General features: G+C 37.9%; 1 protein-coding gene and 1 non-coding gene across 3 annotated transcripts in view; one reads left to right on the top strand and one right to left on the bottom strand.

Moving 5' to 3' along the window:
- Nucleotides 1–11765: 11765 nt before the first annotated feature.
- On the bottom strand, nucleotides 11766–11956 carry LOC149297910 (U2 spliceosomal RNA). The gene has a single exon (XR_016272470.1). It is a non-coding gene; the product is annotated as a U2 spliceosomal RNA (small nuclear RNA).
- Nucleotides 11957–16430: 4474 nt separating this feature from the next.
- The window catches only part of LOC149297909 (dihydropyrimidinase-related protein 3), a 66352-nt gene continuing 60386 nt past the window's right edge, over nucleotides 16431–22396 (top strand). For both annotated transcript variants that reach the window (XM_089488011.1, XM_089488010.1), the window contains exon 1: nucleotides 16431–16766. In XM_089488011.1, the coding sequence (XP_089344137.1) occupies nucleotides 16431–16766 (336 nt within the window). The remainder of the gene's footprint in view (nucleotides 16767–22396) is intronic.

Raw genomic sequence — 22396 nt, 5'->3', positions numbered from 1 at the left:
AAACTCTTGAAGGGGCAGCTTCACGCTAATTGATACATTTGCTTTTAAGGCTGGACTTACACTATTTGAGAAACTTTTTAAGCAACTATTTTCTGCACTTGCCTAGTTCCTGGCCTGTGCCTTGTCCAACTAGTAACCCTGGGCTTAAAGTTGTCTCCTTTTTTGACCCTGGCCTGCCTTTGACCTCATCGTTTGGATGCCATCTGTCTGTGCCACGACTCCTGTCGTTTGTGCCACAACTACTGCCATCTTTCTGTGCCATGACTCATGACATCTGCCAGTATCCAGACTCCTGCAATCTGCCAGCACACCATCTTCTGAGAGGTCCATTTGAGACATTAAAACACCATCTCCTGCCCTGTCCACTATGAGTCGTATTCCCAACCATGTGGTTGGTGGGTACTGCAAGGTATGGACTACTTGCATAAGAATAAAGAGTTCATAGAACTTAAGGACCAGGTAGGTCCTAACAATTGATATATATATATATATATATATTCAAAGAGTCAATCTAATAAAAATCTAACTATTTGGGCTCCATCAGTGGAAAAATGTGTAGCCTAACTCTAAGGTACTCAAAGTTTATCACTATCACTATATAAGAAAGAAATAATTCTGAATTTGTTTGCATTTGCTACTATGTTCTCAAGTTATTTTAGCCTCTAGTTTTACAATATTGAAGATCCTCACAAGTTTTGGACACATCTCGGCTGATTTGTTTTAAAGATATTGTGGTTTTGTGCATTTTGCTTAGTGTTCCACATTCCTGTGTGCCTCAACATATGAAAATAATTATTTTTCTTTATGCTCTTACATGATACAGTATGCAATCATATTCAGCTGAATGTCTACATAAAGAATCTTTAGTGGTGTTCTGTGTCTCCTAGAATAGACCCATTTACAGCCTCCTAGAATGGACCGACTTACATTCACTAAAAGCCAGTGGAGGGCATTGTGTTGTTGCAATAATTATCTAATATGCAGAAATACATAAAACATTTCAAAAACAACAAAAGGAAATTAAATTGGAGATGAACCAGATAATTAGATGGCATTTATCATAATTTTCTTGTTCACATTATAATTAGTTTAATAGAAAAAATATAATTATTAAAAAATGCAGGCACAATAAATTTTGCTCTGAGAATTACAACCACATTATTATGATATAACTTGAGGCAGAGAAAGAAAATAAGTGTATAATCTGATTGCATGAGGTATTCCCAGGTCATGGTCATACAATAAATACATAAATAAATAAAGACTTTACTGAGTTCAGCTTTCCACTGTACTCAATAAGTCCCAAATAAAAAAAGTATGGAAACAATTCTGAAAGGGAATTGTATGTATGTGGTCCAGTGGAAGAAAGCCAAGAACATATTTTGGAGACAATTCGTAAGATAAAGATAAACACGATCGCTCCTGTCTCAGAAACCACTGGGCTGATGGCGAGGGACATCCTATTTCGGACAGAGGTGAGGTTCACGTAACTTTGCCTCACGTGACCCTATAGAAGTAGTGGCAGCTCATTCTATGTGCTAGTTGCATTAAAGGTAGACTAAGGCTTCATGGAGGGTAAGTGAGTTCCATGAAGTGCCTAAGTGTGCGTGTGTGTTAGGATGCATTTATGTGTCTAGGTGTGTTCATGTGTGCATTTTTTGGTGTGTTAGCATGTGTGTGTGTGTTAGGATGCATTTATGTGTCTAAGTGTGTTCATGTGTGAGTTTTTTGGTGTGTTAGTGTGTACGTGTGTTAGTGTAAGTGTCTTGGTTATGTTTATGTGTCGGGACATGTTAGTGTGTGTGTGTGTGTGGGTGTTAGGGTGTGTTGTATCTGTTAGTGTGAGTGTCGGGTGTGCTTATGTTCTGGATATGTTATTATGTGGGTGTCCAGGTATGTTAGTGTGTATGTGTGTGTGTCTGGGTGTGTTTGTGTGTCTTCCTGATTGCACCATCAGCATCTCCCTTTCCATTAACACTTTCTCTCCCCTCTCCATGTTGGTGTACCCCAAGGCTCAATTCCCCAAGGCTTTATATATATCCTGCACTTAAAAATTATTATAGTCAACTAATTTTTTATGATGCCACCCATACAAATGTTGTAAACACCTAACACTGTAAACAGATTTTAGGTGGCATGAGAACTAGAGCGGTATTAATTGAAATGACCTTCATAGAAATAAAACTATTAATTCTCTACTAAGGCAAACATGTTGATATGCAAAATCAATATATAGATAGAGATAAAAAGAGTTCATCTCAGGATAGGGCTACTTTAAGGGGATTCCTCCCAAACAAACTGTCAATTAAAAAGATACTAAAGAAACATTACATTAGAAGGAACAATCTAAGCGCATCCAAAAGAGAATACATAAAAATAAAGAAGGAAAAGCCAAATGGCAAATAAAGAACTATAATGTTCAAAAATCAAGATAAAAGCTACCTATTGTATACAATTTGCAGTTCAATTTCTCACAGATAAAACTAAAAAAAAAAAGTATGTACTCCAGAATAAACACTACTGATGATGCAACCCAAGAGTCAAGACTTGGTAGCTATTGGTGGTTGCGGTCATTGATGGCGCTTTGTATTTGGCAGTACCCATTTGTTTGACTAAAGGCTCTAAAATAAATACTTCACAATCAGACTTGGGAAATGCTAGCCCACATAATCACCCAATCTGCTGTTCCTCACTCATTGCAAAATACACTCCTAACCAATCTCTCAGCTGATCCAATGATCTCTGTCTGTCCTCTACTCTGGTTTCTAGTACACATGCACGCTTACAAGACTTCTCAAGGGTTGCTCCTATCCTCCCAGCTTATCCATCTTTCCCCTTGCCTTCGGCCCTTTAAAAATCCCTTAAGACTCACTTTTTAAGGACACCTACAAGCTTACGCCTCAGCATCCTTTTCGCCCATATTCTTCTAGCTCACCTTTCCTGGTCCCTTTCCTGCATTACTTATAGTAGTGTTGCTGGTCCATCCCTAACAACGACACCCTCACCTGTTGATTCTGTATGTCATCTTGTTTTTTTATATACTAATTGATATGGTGGTGCTTTATAAAACTATAAATAATAATAATAATAATAATAATAGAAACAAGAAACATTTTGGAGGCTGTCATTGCTGCTAAAGGTTGTGCAATCAAATATTAAGGAAGGCTGCTAATTAATTAATTAATTCCATTACAAAATCAGGGTAAAACTGTCAGTCTCCAAGCAGATAAATGAACAAAGTCAAATAACCAAAACTTAACAATTTGGTTATTTAAGTGTAGTTTTTTATTCAGGAGAGGACTGCATGACCTAATTCCTACAAAGCATGTCTGCTTTAAATGTATTTAATGCATTCAATCAGTGAAAAATGGTGGTTGTTTCCACTATCTTTCAGGATATGAAACACAGACTAACGTAATGAGATTAAAGAGGGGAAATACATCAAAATGAAGCAGTATAATCAGATGTAGTTTACCAAAGACAAAAACACATAAATAGGTCCTCTGATACATTGTCGAGCATAGAGAGCATATGTTTGACTTCTTGAAGCAGTGCATAACGTAATTATAAACAGTGCATTCTATTAGCAAATAAATGCCAGCAAAACACTTCAACACAATGGAACTACCTATTTTTGTACCTATGTGTATCTCTTTAAGAAAACAATATTGCTTAAATAATATTTTTAATCTTATTAAACATTACAAATAAACAACAGTAAATAAAAAGAAATATTTACCTACTAAATGGTATGAACAAGTTTCTAACGCAGGATATGGACATGTGGTAAAACAAAATGATGTTCCCATTGTTTATCAACATAAATATTCTTCATGTATTATTTCATGCTCTTACATAGTGCCCCAAGTCATTTCCCCCCCCCCCCCCGAAAACATCCAGACTGAAATTGACTTCAGAGTAGATTTGCAAATTTTTTATTTTTTTGGGAAATGGGATTTCCGAAAATGAACATATTGGACGAGTTTCGTTGAATACAAAGACGGAGATGGACGGATTTCGTCGAATATGAAGAACCCCCCCCTCCCCGAAAACAAACACAATAATGCCAACGCCCAAGTCTACTTCAGAGACATTAGGAAATATTGTAACACTGTACAGGGTCATGTGAAGACACAATAAGCAGAGGATTCTATTGTGAATAAATAAATAACAAAAAAGACAACAAAGCAATTTATTCACAAATTATCAAATTCCAACCAAAAGAACACATTTTTATAATAGGATAATCACAGATCGTACTGACCCTACTTAAAAAAAAGTGAATTAGGGGTATATTGGGAGTATGAATATCCTTCAGTGAATGTACCCCACCCCCATTACAATAGATGGTGTCCTGTTAACAATATTGAGGATGAAATGTAGATGAAGCATTTAAAAATGTAGGCATGAATCCTTACAGCCCTCAGCAACCTACTTAAGTTCCTATATTACTTGAATACATTGAGTAGACAGCATTGCTTAGCTTATCAAAATGCGATTCCAGAATTTGCAGTGTTGGCTTCTCAGGACAGATTATATGGTAAGATTGCATCCAGCAATAGCACATCCTTACAAAAACTAACATTCACTTAATGAAATGATTACTTGGCCCAACAAAAACAGTGCAACGGTCATGTTTTGGATTCCTTTTTATATTAGAGGTAAAGGTTTGAGGTTACATTAAACTACATAATGCTTTGCGTTGCATGGAAAATGTCGAAACTCTTTGTTCCAATAATTCTTCCCCGAGACTCACCTTTACCCCCTCTGGCTGCAAGACATTCCTGAGAAAAAGGCAGACAGATGTGAGTGCCAGTAATGCCATCACACGGAGTCATGCTTATTACAAACAGCTATATCTTAACCTGGATGAGAGACTCTATATTTTGCGGTCAGATAAAGTAATATACCATGCCCAGGAGAACATTTTCTGGAGAGTAACATGCTGCATGTCTGACAGGTATGTGAAAAATGTGTATGAAGGAGTAGCTTTAACTTGCAATGGATGGTTTAAATTAAATGTAATGTTAATTATGAAGAAACATTTCTAATTTAAAAATAGCCTTACAGGGACTTTAACGTTTCTAGAAGGCTTTATTGGATTACAGATGATTTACTTAATACAATCTCTAATCCTGTCTGATAACAATGTTGCTGCTAATTAAGCATGAGCTAGTTTGGATGCTCTGAAACTGAATCCTTGCAAGTATCACTATTCCTAGGCGTTGAAAAAAATCCTCTGATCATTGCAACTAAATCCGAAACCGAGGCAAAAAATGAGTGGAAATTAATTTACTTTAAAACACAATAACTGGGCATTATTATCATGGCAAATATACAGAAATTACAGGACAAGGTGCAAACTATGGAACCATCAAGTCCAAAATACAGAGTCAAAGTGCAATTGATGAAGTCATAATGTTCACCTGTTTTGACTCAATAAATATGGTCTATAGTTTTAAAAATCTTATGTTATCAGATGACCACTTTTATTATAACTTTTATTTTTGCAGTTGACGCTAGTAGCTAGTGGAGATGTCTGTGCTGGCACCTCTACAGGCCTTGACTTTCATCATGCTGCACCCCACCATAGATGAAGAAGGTATGACTGGGCTGGGGAGGCCACTAGGGAAGGCATGCCCAGGGCAAGGATTTCCATGTCCAGATACTGTTGGTTGTTGAGGGAAGCCAAGGGGCACATTTTGTAGGTCCCTAAAGAAAGCCTGGGCCCAAAGAAGCTGCACATTTTACCTAGAGAATATCGTCATTGTTTTCACTGTGGTTATCTTAACCAGATATTATGGACAAATATATATATTGTACCATCATGTTTGAGAGAATGGAGGCTATGCATCAAAGTATAACATTTGTACTTCTGGTAAATTGTTGACGCTATATAAATTAAAGATAATAATAATAATAATAATAAAAAGTTTGAAAAGTGGTCCTATAACATAACTTAACAACCAATGGAATGCTCTACTTTCAATTCTAGCTAATTTTAAGGCAAGACGGCAGGCTTCCTATGTTGCATATCTCATAAGTTCCTTTACTCTCACCAACAGCGGCAAAGAAAGAGTTAACATTAAAGTGGAAAAACAAGAACCAGTGGCATATAAACCCTCAAACCCTTGTTTTGGCCGGTTCTGCTGCAGGGATTTGTTTACAAGGTGAGCCCATGTATTATTTGGAGGTGAGCCCTCGCTATTTATTGTACCCAGGATGAGCCCCTGTTGGTTTCCGGGTGACTCTTAGGGTGAGCCCCTGTTCTCTATACCTCCTATTCCTCTGCCCTCTATCATGTCTCAAGACAGCATCCCCAATCAGGATGCCTTTATGGCATGGTTAGAGTCCAAACAACTTTCTCAGTTGTTGGCTAAACTTTCTTTGCTTTTATGCCTCTTATCCTTTCGCAGGGTGTCTGACGTTAGGGCTTTTGATGCTCATGATATTTCTTTTTCCCCTGAGGGGATTTTCCTCCGTATTCATCAGAGGACTAAGTCCCTGTCTGCCTCTGTATCTTACATGGATTTTTTTGGAGGATCCCAAGCTCTGTGTCACCAGGTGTGTTCACACGTATCTGGCGCGTACAGAGGCATTTAGGTCGCCTTCTTCTCCTCAGCTTTTGATTTCATATGTCAAGCCTTTTCAGCCGGTTTTGTTTCCTACACTAGCCAGGTGGATCCGTTGGCTCCTTTCTTTGGCGGGCATTGCGGGCTCTTTTGGGGCCCATTCAGTTAGGGGCGCCATGGCTTTTGGGGCTCTGGTGGTGCCCTGGCTGATATTTTGCGTGTGGCGGAGTGGGCGCATGCTTCCACCTTTCGTACCTTTTATTTTTGCTTCTGCGTTAGTTAGTGACATTAAATCTTCAAAATAGGAAGCCTACCGTCTTGTCTTAGAATTCAAAATTATTCTAGCCTTGGTGCCAGAATAATTGTAATTTTAATAAAGACAGGAGGTGAGTATTCCCCCCCCTTCCCTCCTGGAGCTGGGTCTTATGGGTCGTATGGTTAAGCATTATGTTTGCTTGTGTTTATTCTTTATGCATCCTGCATTATTGTTTATACTGGTGTTGTTGGTGTTTGTTGCCTCTGCGCTATCGTGGGGATACGGTCCTGTTATGTTGTCTCCTTATTTTCCAGCTTGATCCAGCATTGGCAGGTTGATGGTTCCTCATTTGGAGTGGTCCTTGGTCATCACTTCCTGTTGCTGTTATCATCCGGTTCGGGTTCCGGTTCAAGTTTGAGGGAGTTTATATGCCACTGGTTCTTGTTTTTCATTGGTTGTTACCACTTTAATGTTAACTCTTTCTTTGCTGCTGTTGGTGAGAGTAAAGAAGGATATGAGATATGCAAAATACTCGCCTCCTGTCTTTATTAAAATTACCAAGGATAGAATAATTTTGAATTGTCCATCCATTTGCTATAATCTGTTTTCAGACTGTGCATCCTGCTGTACTCCAAAGCAGGAAGTTGTAACATGTTTTCTGTGCTCTTTGTTCATATATTTAAGAGACCTAACCTTTTTTTAGAGCCTTATGGTTCCTCTTTAAACATATTCTCATCATCAACTGAGGGTGAAGGAGCCATTTAAAACATGCAATGGAGCATCAATATTGCACAGTAGAAAATTAACATTAACAACTAAAAAAATAACAGCTAATCTTGAAGTGAAAACACAAAATATCGCTGTATATGCTATAGGTAAAATATTTAGAAAAAAGAAGATAATCTAAATGTTGAACCTCTGCCTGAATAAATGTATTGTTCCATCTTTCATCTGCTGCTCCACTATGCCATTGCTTTTACTGACTCCCTATATCCTCCAAAATTAAATTAACACCCTCATGACAAGGCCCGTACATGTATGGGCTCAGAAAGCATTGTCCTTAATTGGTTAAGGGACAAACCAATGCCAACAAACCTTTGATTTACTCCTCTCCTCAAACATTATCAACTAATCCTGCTCAATCTCTGTAATTCCCCACTGTCACGATTACAGGGGATTGAACCTAGGGAGAATTGGTACTCTTGTTGTCTGCTGTTTCCCTGTTCTAACCAGTGTAGCCACCAGAAACCATGCATTTTAGATCGATGTTTCTATAATGCCACTACCTGCTTGATCTACAGCCGTCTAGACTTACTTGAGAATTCACCTGTGCTTTGATACCAATTAGTCAATAGAGGGCTTCCTATATAAAAGTGCTGCTCTATACCTCTTCTGCAGATAGCTTGCTATTTATGTATTTGATTCCCATACCGAAACTGACTATTGACCCTTGGACTCTGCTGACCTCCTGTACCCCTGATCTTGTCGACTAAACGGCTCTCCCTGATTCCTGTGTACCGACCTTGGCTATTGACTCCAGACTCCGCTATCTTCTGCGTACTGGACCTTGGCTTCTAATTGACTCTTGCTGGTTCCTGTGTTCTTCATTCTGGACTCCTCAGTACCTGCCCACCTCACCCCTGACACTAATGTGACATCACCGGGAGCACGCACAGCCCACCGCCTCCCGACAGCAGAGAAAAAGGGGTGGGGAAGTAATGAAATAGAATTATATTTTGTTTCACTTTTAATTATTATTAATATTATTCAAATTAAAAACAAACCATTTATTTTCATATCTATCCTTATCCCCAAACACCTAAACAAAGGCTTCTCTATCGATTAGATGTACATTGGTTGCATAAGTAATTTTCCACTCTCATCTTTCTACGTGCTAAACATTTTAACAAAATGTGCATCTTTTCAAGAATATTTTTGGGAGACGCATATCATTGTTACATCTAGGAACTATAATCTATGTTTCGCTGTCAGACCTGAATTTGTACTCCACGCTCTGAACTCCTTTTTCCTATTTTGGCCCAGGAGACTTACAAATTCCAGCCAGCAGAATGGGTTCATATTCCGGCCAACAGTTTAAGGGATAAACCAAAAAAAATAAACGCACTATGTTGTGATAATGTAACAGAAACCTTAAGGGGAAATAACTGTGTCATTACCAGTCAGATTCTGGTGATCCTGCTAGGCCATTTTGAGCATTTTGAGCATTTTTTTTTTACAACTGATCCATTAAGTTATATATCCAAAATAAACTTGGTTTATCTAAAGCTTATAATTTTTTAAAAAAGAAAACATTTCGTTTGTATAACTGTTTTATTTCTGGACATTGTTGTTATTCCTACTTCTACACAGATGTTTGGTGTTACCCAATTAGAATATACATTCCAACTAAGTAGGTATAGAACACTTTTTTCGTATGCTTTGTTAATGCTTTCTTTTAAAATTATGTCATCATGGGAGTTTTTTGGCCTATAGCCATATTCTATAAAACAATCTGGCTCCTAAAGGCCAATTGTCTGGTTTTGTTGACATACTCAGAATTTTCCATGGCAACAGCATGGAAGTGTTTCTAATAGATGTCTGAATCAACGGTTTTACTTGTAACCAGTAAAGATTTAATGGTCATGCCACATCGCAAAGATTTCAAGGGAGAGGCCGAACTGCTGCTTCATTGACTCTTTTGATACCACTGATTTCCATACACAATTGAATAATTCGACATGCTATTTTCCGTTTTCTTGGCCCAAAATCAAGATGGTATTTCTCTATCTTGTATATCTGTATATTCAAATCATGTGTCTCTTTATTTAAAACCAGATTTTACATAAATAGCTCAATATTAATAAATTAGGAAGAAAGCACGTATGCAATAGTATGGAAGCATGTACACAAAATTCTATTGACCTTGATACATATCACAATGTGATATATTTAATTTGGTATTTAGAAATAATGAATGAAAATCCATTTGGTGCTTCGGGCTAACATCTAACCAAAAGACAGGTGACCACGATAGGAATTATAGACATCAGCAGCTGATATCAGAGAAATGATCTAAATATTATTTAGAATTGTCATCTAAAATATATCACTTAAAAAAAATATATAAATGATTAATATAAATCGTCAACTTACAGAACTTCTAACAAAGCCAGTAAAAGCTGAAAAGTATGTTCAAGAGCTAAAGAGAAATTCTTAACATAAATATTTAAAAAATATATAAAGCCCTAAAAGCTGATTCCCATTTTTTTAAAAACCCATTTCTTTACCATAAAAAATGACATAAGAATAAATAAAAGGAAAGAAAAAAATTAACATTGTTTATTACCTGTTACCATATTTATTTCCGCTGAAATTAGTTTGTACGTGGCTGGCGTCATGCCACGTTCTGTTAAAACTAAACTGTGGCCCCCAACATTGTAATGTTTTATCTAAGCATGTAGTATCTAGTTTGCCTTCTTTATGGTCAATGTAGCACATTTAAATCATTTTAAGTCATAACAGTTCTAATTCAGTTCAGAAGTCAAACTTGTACCTTCAATTGTATTCATGACAATCATCATAGAGAAAACTAAAGATTAATCAGAAGATTGGCACCCGCTTTGCTTATTTTTGTCTTGGTATTGATCATATTGTTGTCGTGGGCATATATATTGTGACAATTTTTTTTTTAATGTAAGCTTTTGTCTGGCAGAGTCCACTGAAAGCTTAACATGTTATTTTATTTCCTGTGCCAATGTTCATGTCAAAGACAAAACATTTCATTACAAGTAAAATGTACAGTATGTATTGTACATTTTTTTTGTCCGTAGGAGCATACAAATTTAATTCAAATAGGGTATACATAATACATTGCATTATAAGGAGACGTTACCGGATATTGCACTAATTAAATAATTAACATGTTAAATAAGAGAGATTGAAGCTCACCCTAACAGGGACTGGTTTGATGTCCCTGTGCATTATTTATTGCATGGTTGAGTGGTTGAGTGCATGGTTCATTCCTAGATGCAGTTGAAATTGTGAATAAATCCTATATTAACTGTAAGCAAAGATCATTGTATTGATAGGCATATAAGTGATTGGCAGATTAATGTCTCACGTCTCATGGTCTAGGTGTAGGTTACACACCAGTTCTGTGAAAGCACATCAAAGTGCTGAAGGACACAAGGCATGTTCTTCATTTAAAAGAACTAGCCTTGTGTAAACAAGACCTTTGTTTGATGATAGGGCTTTCAAAAGCATATAACAATCTTATATGGATTCATCTCCATACATCCAACAACTAATATTTTTTTTCTCTTAATTATATTAGACCACATGAATGCTATTTAAGTGTAGGCACGATTATACACAGAATGCCTTGTTGCCATAAATTGCTATGTTATATCCCTGAATGTTGATTTGCTGTATGAATATGTAAAGCAAGACCAGGAGGAGCTTAAGCAGCTCAATAATATAGTCTTAATATAATATGTAATAAAGGATCTAATTATTATGTAACTGCATTGATACGCCAGACAGCCTAGTGGTTATACGTGAAACTGCATAAAAATCTTCTGGTCTTTTTATTATTCTCAGAACAGGGCAGTGATGGCGCATCCTGTGCAACCATAGATGACACAACTAGAAAAATACTATGTCTAGCATGCAATGGCAGTGTGCCAAGAAACCAGTAAAGCAAGGAGAAATTAAAGAAAGAACAGAACAGCAAAGAGAAAGAACATCTGTATGAGCTCTAAGGAGCCACAATAAACAGCTCCCATTACATACATTACAGGTTATTGATATAGATTGAATATTGGACAGAAACGTAGGCCATATTGCATAATAAGCGATATGAACCATTTAAGCAGGTGTCTGAGAAGTAATAGTATGGCTTATATATATTTTTTTTTTATTTATTTTTTTTTAATTTTTTTTGGTGCACCGGTCCTGGAGGTACTGCAATACCAGGTCAATGCGTGGAGTGGACAGAGCAAGCTCTTCTTCCATCTCCCTGTTCTAAAAATCCATTTAATATATGGTCCCCAGATAGGGGACGTATCAGATATTAAACTGATAAGAACAGATACTACACTTGATCTTAGCCAAAAGGCCGAGAAGCGATGGCTTATATATTTAAAGCAATGGGAATGTCTTTTACATTTTCGTTTTAGAGAAACCCTCATTTTTCAACCTCCCTCTGACCTTCAACGTAAAAGCCCATTGGTACTTGGTTTCATTTTGAACCCTGCCTTGAGAACGGTAGGTAATTGGTAGACTTGTGCATTCGTCTTCGGGCGAACATGAAAACGAACACGAAGAGTGCGTTTTCGTGTTCGTTCCGAAGACACGCCAAAGAGAAGACAGCGGCGGTAAAACGTAGGCGAAGACGAAGACACACACCACGAAGATCTTCGTGATCGTCTTCGTCTTCGTCTACCAGTCCCCCCCCCTTCTAACTTACCTTGGCATCGCGGCAGTTCACGGAAGTGGAAATCCGCAGGTTCGCCGTCACGGGTTACAGGGCAGTGCGAATGAGCCTATTGGTCGCCTACAGGGACCTCCTCTGGCATCAACCAATTGGTTGATGCCAGAGGAAGACCCTGCAGGTGACCAATAGGGTCACTCGCACGGCCTTTGTAACCCCTGACAGCGAACCTATGGATTTCCGCTCCCGTTAACCCCTACCTAAAGCTCATATTCCACTGTTTCTTAAAAGTGGGAGTTGGATGATTAGGTGCAAGATGGGCTTGGTTTTCGCTGCTGTCAACCTGAAAGGATCGTTCACTTTCTCAAAATCTCTGTTGAGACCATTTTCCATATTTGCAACAACTGCTGTCTCCAATATACCATATTTGCTCGATTATAAGACGACCCTGATTATAAGACGACCACCCAAAATATGAATATTAATTTAGGAAAAAACGAAAAAGCCTGAATATAAGACGACCCTATAGGGGGTTTTTTAATAAAAGCTATGATTGAGAAAAATATTTTTTTTGTTTTTATTTCCTTGTATTTTCCAACCTGCCCCCCAGTTACGCACATCTGCCCCCAGGCTTGCCACTCCAATATGGCACTGTGGCCCATGATATGCCTTTTAACCCTCTTTATGCCACTGTGCCCCATGATATGCCTTTTAACCCCCTATGTGCCACTCTGCCTCCAGAAATGCCTTATACCCCTATATGCCACTCTGGCATTTAGGGGGTTTAAAGGCATATTATGGGGCAGAGTGGCATATAGGGAGGTATAAGGCATTTCAGGAGGCAGAGTGGCGTTCAGGGGGTTAAAAGGCATTTCATAGAGCACTCTGCCTCCAGAAATGCCCTATGCCCCCATTTAACACTCCCCCCCCCACACACACACTTACCGGGGCTTCCAATTTTCTTGCTGTATACCGGGGCAGCAGCCTTCCTTCTGTCTCCCGCTGCAGCCAGAAGGAGGTGTGGCTAGCAGCGGGGGTTGTCTGCGTCCATCGCGCAGACCTTCCCCGGCTGTCAGACAGTCGGGGAAGGTCTGCGCGATGGACGCAGACAACCCCCGCTGCTAGCCACACCTCCTTCCGGCTGCAGCGTAAGTTGTCTACGCAGATCGCGTGGACGTCAACCCGCTGCCCCGGCAATACAGCAGGAAATTGGAAGCACCGGTAAGTGTGTGTGGGGTGGGGGGGGTGTTAAATGGGGGGGGGAGACAGAAGGATCCAGGTCCCCTGCAGCGGTGCGGGGGATCTGGTTCTTAGTCTCATAGTCAGACCTCTATTTGAGGTCTGATTATAAGACGACACCGATTAGAAGACGAGGGGTATTTTTCAGAGCATTTGCTCTGAAAAAAACCTCGTCTTATAATCGAGCAAATACGGTACAATGGACCACTACCCAGTTCTACAAAACTAAGCAAACTTGTATTTGTTATATGATCTGCTTTTCATCCATAATCTTCTTATCAGCCTCCTAATAACAGTTGTAATTATTATGTATTTATTTACAATGCTTCATTATATACCACATTATCATACAAAGGGTAAATAGGTGAGGAGGGCCCTGTTCAAACAAACTTATGAACAGTCAGCCTTTGCACTTGATAAAGTAAAGAAAATTGTCTGTAAAAAAGGCATTACCAACTGCAATCTGCTCGCTTCCTACCACTGCCAACATGACAACCATCACCAAACACCATACATGATGTAACTAGTAAAGTGGGAGTTTTCCGGAGAGAGACGGGTTTAACTCAGCAACTTTATTGTGCATTATAAAGTAACTAGTAAGAGAATGTTTGAAAAAGCACATCTCTCTTTAAAAAATGTATTGGATCAGCACAGTTCACATTGTCCTTGTCAAACATGGCGATTCCATTCTAGTTTGGAGGACACTCTACAGAGGAGCGAATGAACAAGGACACAGGGAATAGAGCAGGTCATTGTAGATTCATTTCAGTATCATCCAAGGGGAATAGAATGTATTACGATTGATACAAAAACTGTAAAAACAGAAAACATATCCCTGACCAGTAGCTGATGTAAGCTTTAAATGAATTGTTAAAAGTAAGGGAAGCCAAGAGTGAATAATGTTGCAGTGGCAATATGAATTCTAATTACAGAATCATGCTGCCAAATGTGAGTGATTAACTAATGTGGTTATTTTAACCTTGTGGTTATATCCTCTTGCAAGCATCACACTAATCAAGCATTTATTATATGATGGTATTCAAGAGGACAGTCAAAATGAATAGGTTTATATTGGAATATGCTCTTCATTATGTAATAATGTTATTGTTAACCATATCCTATCATCATCATACAAATGCCTTTTTAGTATGTGATTTACTTTATATTTTAAATATTTTGGGGGCTAATCAAGGATGTAGAATGCTTGGTGCCTATACAACCAGTTTATTTGCTACTTCAAGTGAATGTCTAGTACCCATGGAGCCAACATGGCAGCTCCCTGATAGGTTGCAGAAAGGAAAAAAAAACAACCATATATTAAAAAAAAGATTTGATCTTAATTGATGTAAGAGGCTACAATGGAAAATATGCACCTTTTCAACTTTTTTTTAAGAGACTTGCTGAATTCAACTTGATTTTAACTAAAAGTCTAAATGGTCTGAGTTTGTAGCAGAGAGTTTTTTAGGAGAGTCCTAAAAAGGCTTTGTAGCATTTGAAGATGGATGAAGGAGATATTTTGTATTTGAGTGAACTCTTGAATGAATATTAGTAAGAGTTATATTATAGTCCAGGGAGGGGAGGAAAAAGATACTACAATCTTGTTTGAAAATAGGGTGATGCATGCGATCTGGAAGCTTACGATCTACATTATTAGATGACACATAGACAAGCCATTTTTTAAGGTTTAGAAATAAGGGCAAATGGCAATTTTCAGTACCAAGTATGACGGCTATGTCAAATTTTGTTTGTTTTTATTTAATAAATATAATGTTGCGTTTAATTGAATGGTATTTCCATTAGTAGGTAACAGGAGACAGATAGTCCTATTCTGCCCAGAGCATGCAAGACCAAGCATGCCCGCCCAAAACATTAGGCCAGCAACGTGTTCAATAAACACTATTTAATCCTGTCCAAAGAATATCTCTCAAAAGAGACTACAGCATGAGCAGAGGAAGAATAGGATTCGTGTGTAAAAGCTGTTGTGTCCCTTATTACCATACCTGGGAACCTCTTGGCTTGACATGAGTCTCAGGCTTGTTGCCCCAATCTCAGGGTGAAGGGGCAGATGGTGATTTTTCTCCTAGTATGATATCCCTTGGAATGATAATTCCAACTCAAGCTTTCCACGATGACCGGTATAAGGGCCATTTGGGTAAAACATTTGACCAGTGACTTCATGATGGGCTATACATGATGGGGTTATCAGAGTCATGCTTATTACTCAATACATTGGAGTGCAATGAAAGCAATGTTTCAATCATATCAGCCCAGGTGCCCCCTGCCCCCCCAAGTTGATATAGACAACTGTAAGGCTTTAATATGATCCACAAAACAATGAAATACTGGGTGTTATTCATGTATGGTGCTTTTTATTAATACACATGTATTAACCAACTACTACATTATATATATATTTATATATATTTATATATATATATATATATATATATATATATATATATATATATATATATATATATATATATATACAGGGATATGGAACGGCCAAATACCACATTATGCATTCTTTAATTAATTTATGTAATGCCCCTTTCATCCTCACAAATAATTAGGGCTGCATACAGACACAGGGATAGGTGACAGAGAGCACAGATGATGGGAAGATGAAGCTGTGTATGTACCAGACACACGTTTAGCATTTATGTGACTCGACATGTTAAGCGATTGCCTGTAGAAATGACCCGGCGATCGCTGCATAACTAGTATCAGGAAGGGCAGTGGCCATGTGTATGTACGGCACCGGCTGACCTCCGACCCCTCAGCGTGATGGCAGTTAGTAATAGGAGTCGGGCTCCGCCGGTGGGCGCAACACTGCCACCTCTGGCCGAGCGCTGTATCGCGTCGTGTCCTGTGTCAGCTGTCTCTGCTCTGCGGACTGTGTTCGGCTCCAGCTTCCCTCTGTGTCTCAGCCATGGCATCGGGCAACAGGGGATGGGACAAGGAAGACGATCTGCCTTTCTATTTCGCTCGTCCTGGCACCACTGACCAGGTTCCCCGGGTAAAGTACGGGGGCTTTTTCTGCAACGTGGAAGGAGCTTTTGAGAGCAAGACTATAGATTTCGATTCCTTAAGTGTGGGGCAGAGAGGGGGTAGAAAGAGCTCATCTGGTCGCCCAGGGGCCACCAACCAGCCACAAGAGAACCCGGCACAAGACCAACCATCTAGCAACCAGGACGTGGACAGCCCCCGGGTGGAGATCACCACAACAGCTGGGAAAGAGTCTCTGCAAAACCTGGACGAGGAAAAGGTAAGAACTAAGTGGGTGATACGCCCTAGCCAGAGTGGGGGTAAACTGATGCCCTGTAAATCATTCCTACTTTCAACTCATCATATCGTTTAAACTAGTATTCAAGAAAGACACCAGTGTTGCTGATGATGGCAGTGAGGTGTGTCCCTCCAAGCAGTGATGGAGACTATGGAGACTGATCCTCTATTCTTTATGTGTTCTGTGTCTTTTTACACTTGGCTAAAGTTTGCTTGTGACTAAGTCCCTGCATTTTGAAGTTGCAGTTATTGTGTCTGGGAGCTGAGCACTGCACTCCAGTTCACTGGGAACTTCGCACTGCATGTGTCTGAGGATGCAGCTCAGTGTTCTGCTGGGCAAGGGCTGTGCTCCTCTTGGCTTCAGGGTCTTTTCCTTACATGTGATGTCCATCGGTTTTAATTGAAGGGCTCTTTGAGGTTCATTCCCATAAAAAATGCATTTCTTTTGTTTTTGTAGCCATATATGCTAATATTGGAAACATTTGTTCCTTTTATTCCATTTTGATCATTGCTCACCAATATACACCTGCTCACTGTCTCCAACTTAAGATGGTTTTCTTGATGCTTTAAATTATGCCCTCAATGCTTAATTACCAATAATTTGTTTATACTGATCAATTGAGCCCAATGTCCCCCAAAGAACTTCCCCCCCCTGCGACCACATTTACCTGGCAGGTAAGTTGCCATAAAGCGCAGAGGTAGCATTATCATATAAGTAGATGAAGCAGCTCCTTAGGACCCACATTGGTCCAAGGACCTCCTCAGAAGATGTGAGGTACAGATTATAAGGTAGGTACAAAACACCTAGAGCCAAATTTTAGAGTAGTAACACAGTGTGTTATGTAGTGTTGTACAATGTGGAATCAAAAAATAATGTTTTATGATATATTGATGATATACAGCACTCTAGAACTCATAATACACTAAGTATGAACATGAGAAGTCACAACTCATATGGAGTTTGTAGATTGACCGTGAAGCTTTACAAAATCGACTCTGCTGGACAGGAAAGAAAATATATGGTTCCCTTCATTGACACCTAAATGACCCCAGAAGACATCTGTCTCACAATGAAGGGTGTTGTTGAAAGATGTAACAAAAGAATTAGTTCATCAACGCCACTTTTAGAAAATACACATTCCATGAATCATGTACTCCAGCTTTTAACCTCTTAGCAACATACAGGCGGTTTCTATGTCATATAATAATCCCCAACAAGTGTTCCTGCTTATTAATATTTCATATTCAATTAAACGCCTTTGTCCTTTACTTGATGGACGCCTATTTTATACATGTTTGTAATATGGATAAAATCGTGTTTCTTGTGACTCTTACATTTTTTTGTAACTTTGTTTGATAAAGTAGCAACACAATCATTGTTGAAGCATTATTGTAAGGCTAATTCCAGAACCAAATAGCTGTTATTATGTTAGTTTAACAAAAAAAAATCAAACAAATATTAAAAAAAATTGAAACAAAATGTTCGGCAGATATTCTACAATAACATATATTTTAGGATTGGTTATATACACAGCAAAAAAGAACAAATAATCTATGCTCTACACATTACCCATCATGCAGTTGACTTCCTCCATTCTGCTATGCTACACATTATCCTCTTTTTATTGTTTTGTAGCTTCCTTATCATTTTTGTATGAATTGTACAAAAACAACCATGACCTCTTGTTCTAACATTGCTCCTTCTTTCAAATAAGCTTGCCTACTATACTTTAAATGTTTCTATTGCATCCGCCCTCTCTCTTCTTTCCTCTGTAGTATCCATTTGTGCATTAATAGCACTTTAATGAGCAGAAGACATGTACCAAACTAATGCTATTTAATTAGCCCTAGGGGTGATGCTGACATAAGGCCTAATTGTTTAAGGTGTCCGAAGCATAAAAACCTATGCCATAAAAACCTATGCCTATCCCTCTATAGAAGTTCCAGTTTGACCCAAATCAACTGTCTGTTGTTTCTTTCCTGAGGTCATTCTAGGACCTAATAATGTTTGGTGGATATAGTTGTGTCAGTGTATTCCATAGACCCTATGGACTTGTTGTTATGGTGTTTTTCAGTTTATTTTCGGTATTCAATGTTTTTTTATTTTTTTTCCAATACATTTCTGGTACACTTGTACAAATTAATTTTAGACAAGTATTATTATAATTTGTAACTTAATGCAGCAACAAGACACTATTAAATTATCCAATCTGTTGGATCAAACATATTTGCAGACACAAACGTGTCACTTTTTCTAGCAGGAAAAATATTTCCTGTTGTTTTGTCTGTGCACTGTCTGATCCATCTGGAATTACCAGAAATTGCAGTATATGTACGGTAATTTAATTATGAAAGCATGCGGCTTGATTCTGCATACTAAAACATGACTATACAATAATATATCATTATAATTATTCTATATTATGTAATTATAATTATATAATAATCATAATATAATATTGTGAAGAATCAAATTTGGTAATATCCAATTTGAATTGATTCCAGTTTAACTTAATAGGAGCTGAATCTATTTACAGTATAGTTCACGTCACCAGATAGAATCATATAAAGTGAACAACTGTTGAAGTCTGTTTAAAGGGAATGTTTTTTTTCTTCCTGATGATAGATGACTTTAATTCTAAAGAATATAGTATTTTGAAACCGTTAAAAGGGCTGACATAACTATTCATATGCAAATAAAACGCACTCATATGTAAATGAGTATTTGCATATCCATTACCTATATCACAGGCATGGTCTGGGTAAGGGCCCCCCAGGGATGTCAAGTGCCATTATAAAAAAAGAGTTAGGTCATTTAAGATGGTTTTTAACTGTATCATCTATTGTTGCCTTGAGAGATGTTTAATGTGAGTTATGGATTTCAGGTTTGAAATTGACCGAGTGTAATCGTCTCATAGGCCTTGATAAGTTATTTTATGATACATTTGTATACGGTAACCCAAGATAATCTTAGCATGCAGATGCTGAATCGACCTTGTATGGTCACTGAACAGATTGTGCATTGTTCTAGTTCCAGCTGTCTGGTGGCAATGGGTGATCAAACGAAGCTTTGATTAAAGGGGGCCTGTCTCCTAAAGTTAAACATCACAATACTTTGGCATCACAACTATATGTATGTGTGGTAACATTTTGTAATACTACTACTAATAAGAATAATAATCATACATTGTTTTGTCTTCCAATTAAAATATAATGTACAGCAATGTGCCAGGTATTATCTTATCTGATTGGCTAATAATTTATATATTTTAAATAACTTGTAAATGGACACAGAAATAAATAAAAGGCGGATTGTTGACTAATATATTATTGCAATACATGAAAAATGAATTCTAGAGATCAGAGTTCCCCGCAGCCGGGGAAGGTCTGCGGGATGGACGCAGACAACCCCCGCTGCTAACCGCACCTCCTAACGGCTGCAGCAGAAGTTGTCTACGTGAATCGCGTAGATGTCTACCCACTGCCCGGACAACACACCAGGGAATCAAAAGCACCGGTAAGTTGGGGGGGGGGGCATAAGACAGGAGGATCCAGGTCTCCTGCAGCGCTGCAGGGGATCTGGATCTTAGTCTCATAGTATGACCTATTTGAGGTCTGATTATAAGACGACCCCGATTATAAGACAAGGGGTATTTTTCAGAGCATTTGCTCTGGAAAAAACCTTGTCTTATAATCAAGCAAATACGGTACGTATTTAGATATATAAATATATATACCAGTCATACCAATGTAGAAACATTGTTAGAGCTTTATACATAGATTCTCCCATTAAGCTGGAACACAAGTAGAGAATACCCACAATCTAAAAAAATTACCCAATTAACAATAAACATTTTTACATAGATGGAGTGAGCAGTTTCTCTGTTATTTTCTCTTTCGTACGTAAGCCATAAACAGGCAGCAAGAAAGAGACAATAAAAGAAAATGATGTGGGAGCAATTGGATCGGAATTTATAGCAGTGTAGTTAGCGAGACCACCCTCGGGCAGTCACAGAAGATAGTGGTCTTGGGAAATCGGAATATGAAGGTATGCTGCAATAAGAAGAAAGAGGGATATAAAAATAAGCAAGCAGAAAGACAGAAGGTAGAAAAGATAGGCAGAGAAGAAGAAAAATGAAAAAAGGAGGAAGGGAGGTTGGTTTGCTGTTCTAAAGTTGCATAATTTCCATATGAGTCTGTTGATTAAAGGGAGCTTGTATCCGTGGTGCCCATATGGCTTGACATTTAGGCATGTTATCATGTAGTTTGGCAGTAATTTGCTCCATCACAAAAGTATGCCATATATTGTTGTTGATCTCAGCAGTCCTCGGAGTGGGATATTTTTATATTTTAATGAATAGTGTAAATTATCTTTCAGTGTATCTGTTAATGTCTGTCTATTTCAAAAGTATACCATCCAAAACAAATAATTATGGCGAGAGAGAGGTGATGTGATACAAACCTTTAAATACATAAAGGGTACATCAAAGTACAGGAGGAAATGTTAGAAGTTTACATGTAATATAAGGAAGTTTAACTTTACTGAGAGGGGGGTGGATAAGTTAAACAGAAGTGGCAATAAGTGAATTTAAACATGCATCCTTTATAATCTATAAAGATTCTATTTTAAAGCAAGCAGCCTAGGTTGCTGAGTTGATGTGGATTGCCACTGCCGTGTTCCCTCTTGTTTTAGTAAGCAAGGGTGTGCTGGAGAGGAGCGCTGGAGATATCGTCTACATCACAAGAAGCCACAAGGCTAGCAGAGTTTACAATGGCACTGAAGCTTGCTGTACCTGACATTAAAATATAGTTTTCCTAAGAAAAAACCATAAAATAGTTTTCATAAAAACTACCTAACCCTACCTTTTTGGTATAACAAGCAGTGGTTAGGATTTGGGTGGTTTCCAAACAGGTTTGTAGTTGTACATCATGACTGAACATCTACAATAAAATATTCTTTAAATATGCTAAACAGTCTTTAATTTCTTGCAGATCCTGCACATAGTTTATGTACCATGTATCAGTGGTAATTCTTCTGTGGGCGGAATGCAGGAAATACCTAGAATGTTTTGTATCCCATTGTTAAAGGTTTCCATTTGTTAGTAAAAGGAATAATTACTATATATATATATATTTATTTTTTTTAATCAGAATTAAGCTATCCAGACAAGTTATTTTGGCATGCTCATTTAATAAACACAATATTCACATAGTTATTATTTCTCGAGAGGCTTAGTTTAAGATTTAAACATTAAAGTAGACATTTCACCTGAATAACAAATCTCAAAGAACAATTGTCACCTATGGACTTTTAGTTTCATTAAATTTTTTCATAAAAGCTACCTATAATTTGTTCCTTTTTTAATAGTTTTGGAGATATTTTTTTTCAAATAGGACTAAAGACAAAATCATTTTACCACAGTAACCTTATATTCCCTTAAAAGGGAGAAATATTTTATTGGGAGGAATAATCATACATATACAGTATTTGCTCGATTAGAAGACAACCCTAATAAGACAGCCCCCAAACTTTTTGATCTTCATGAAACAAAAAAAAAAAAAAAAAGAAAAGGCATTAATATAAGACATACCTATCGGAAACAAATCAAAACC

This window comes from Sceloporus occidentalis, unplaced genomic scaffold (genome assembly GCF_023333645.1).
Source record: "Sceloporus occidentalis isolate IW3139 unplaced genomic scaffold, rSceOcc1.0.p SCAF_36, whole genome shotgun sequence".
NCBI classification, from domain to species: Eukaryota; Metazoa; Chordata; class Lepidosauria; order Squamata; family Phrynosomatidae; genus Sceloporus; species Sceloporus occidentalis.
This window is presented reverse-complemented; position numbering and strand designations above follow the sequence as displayed.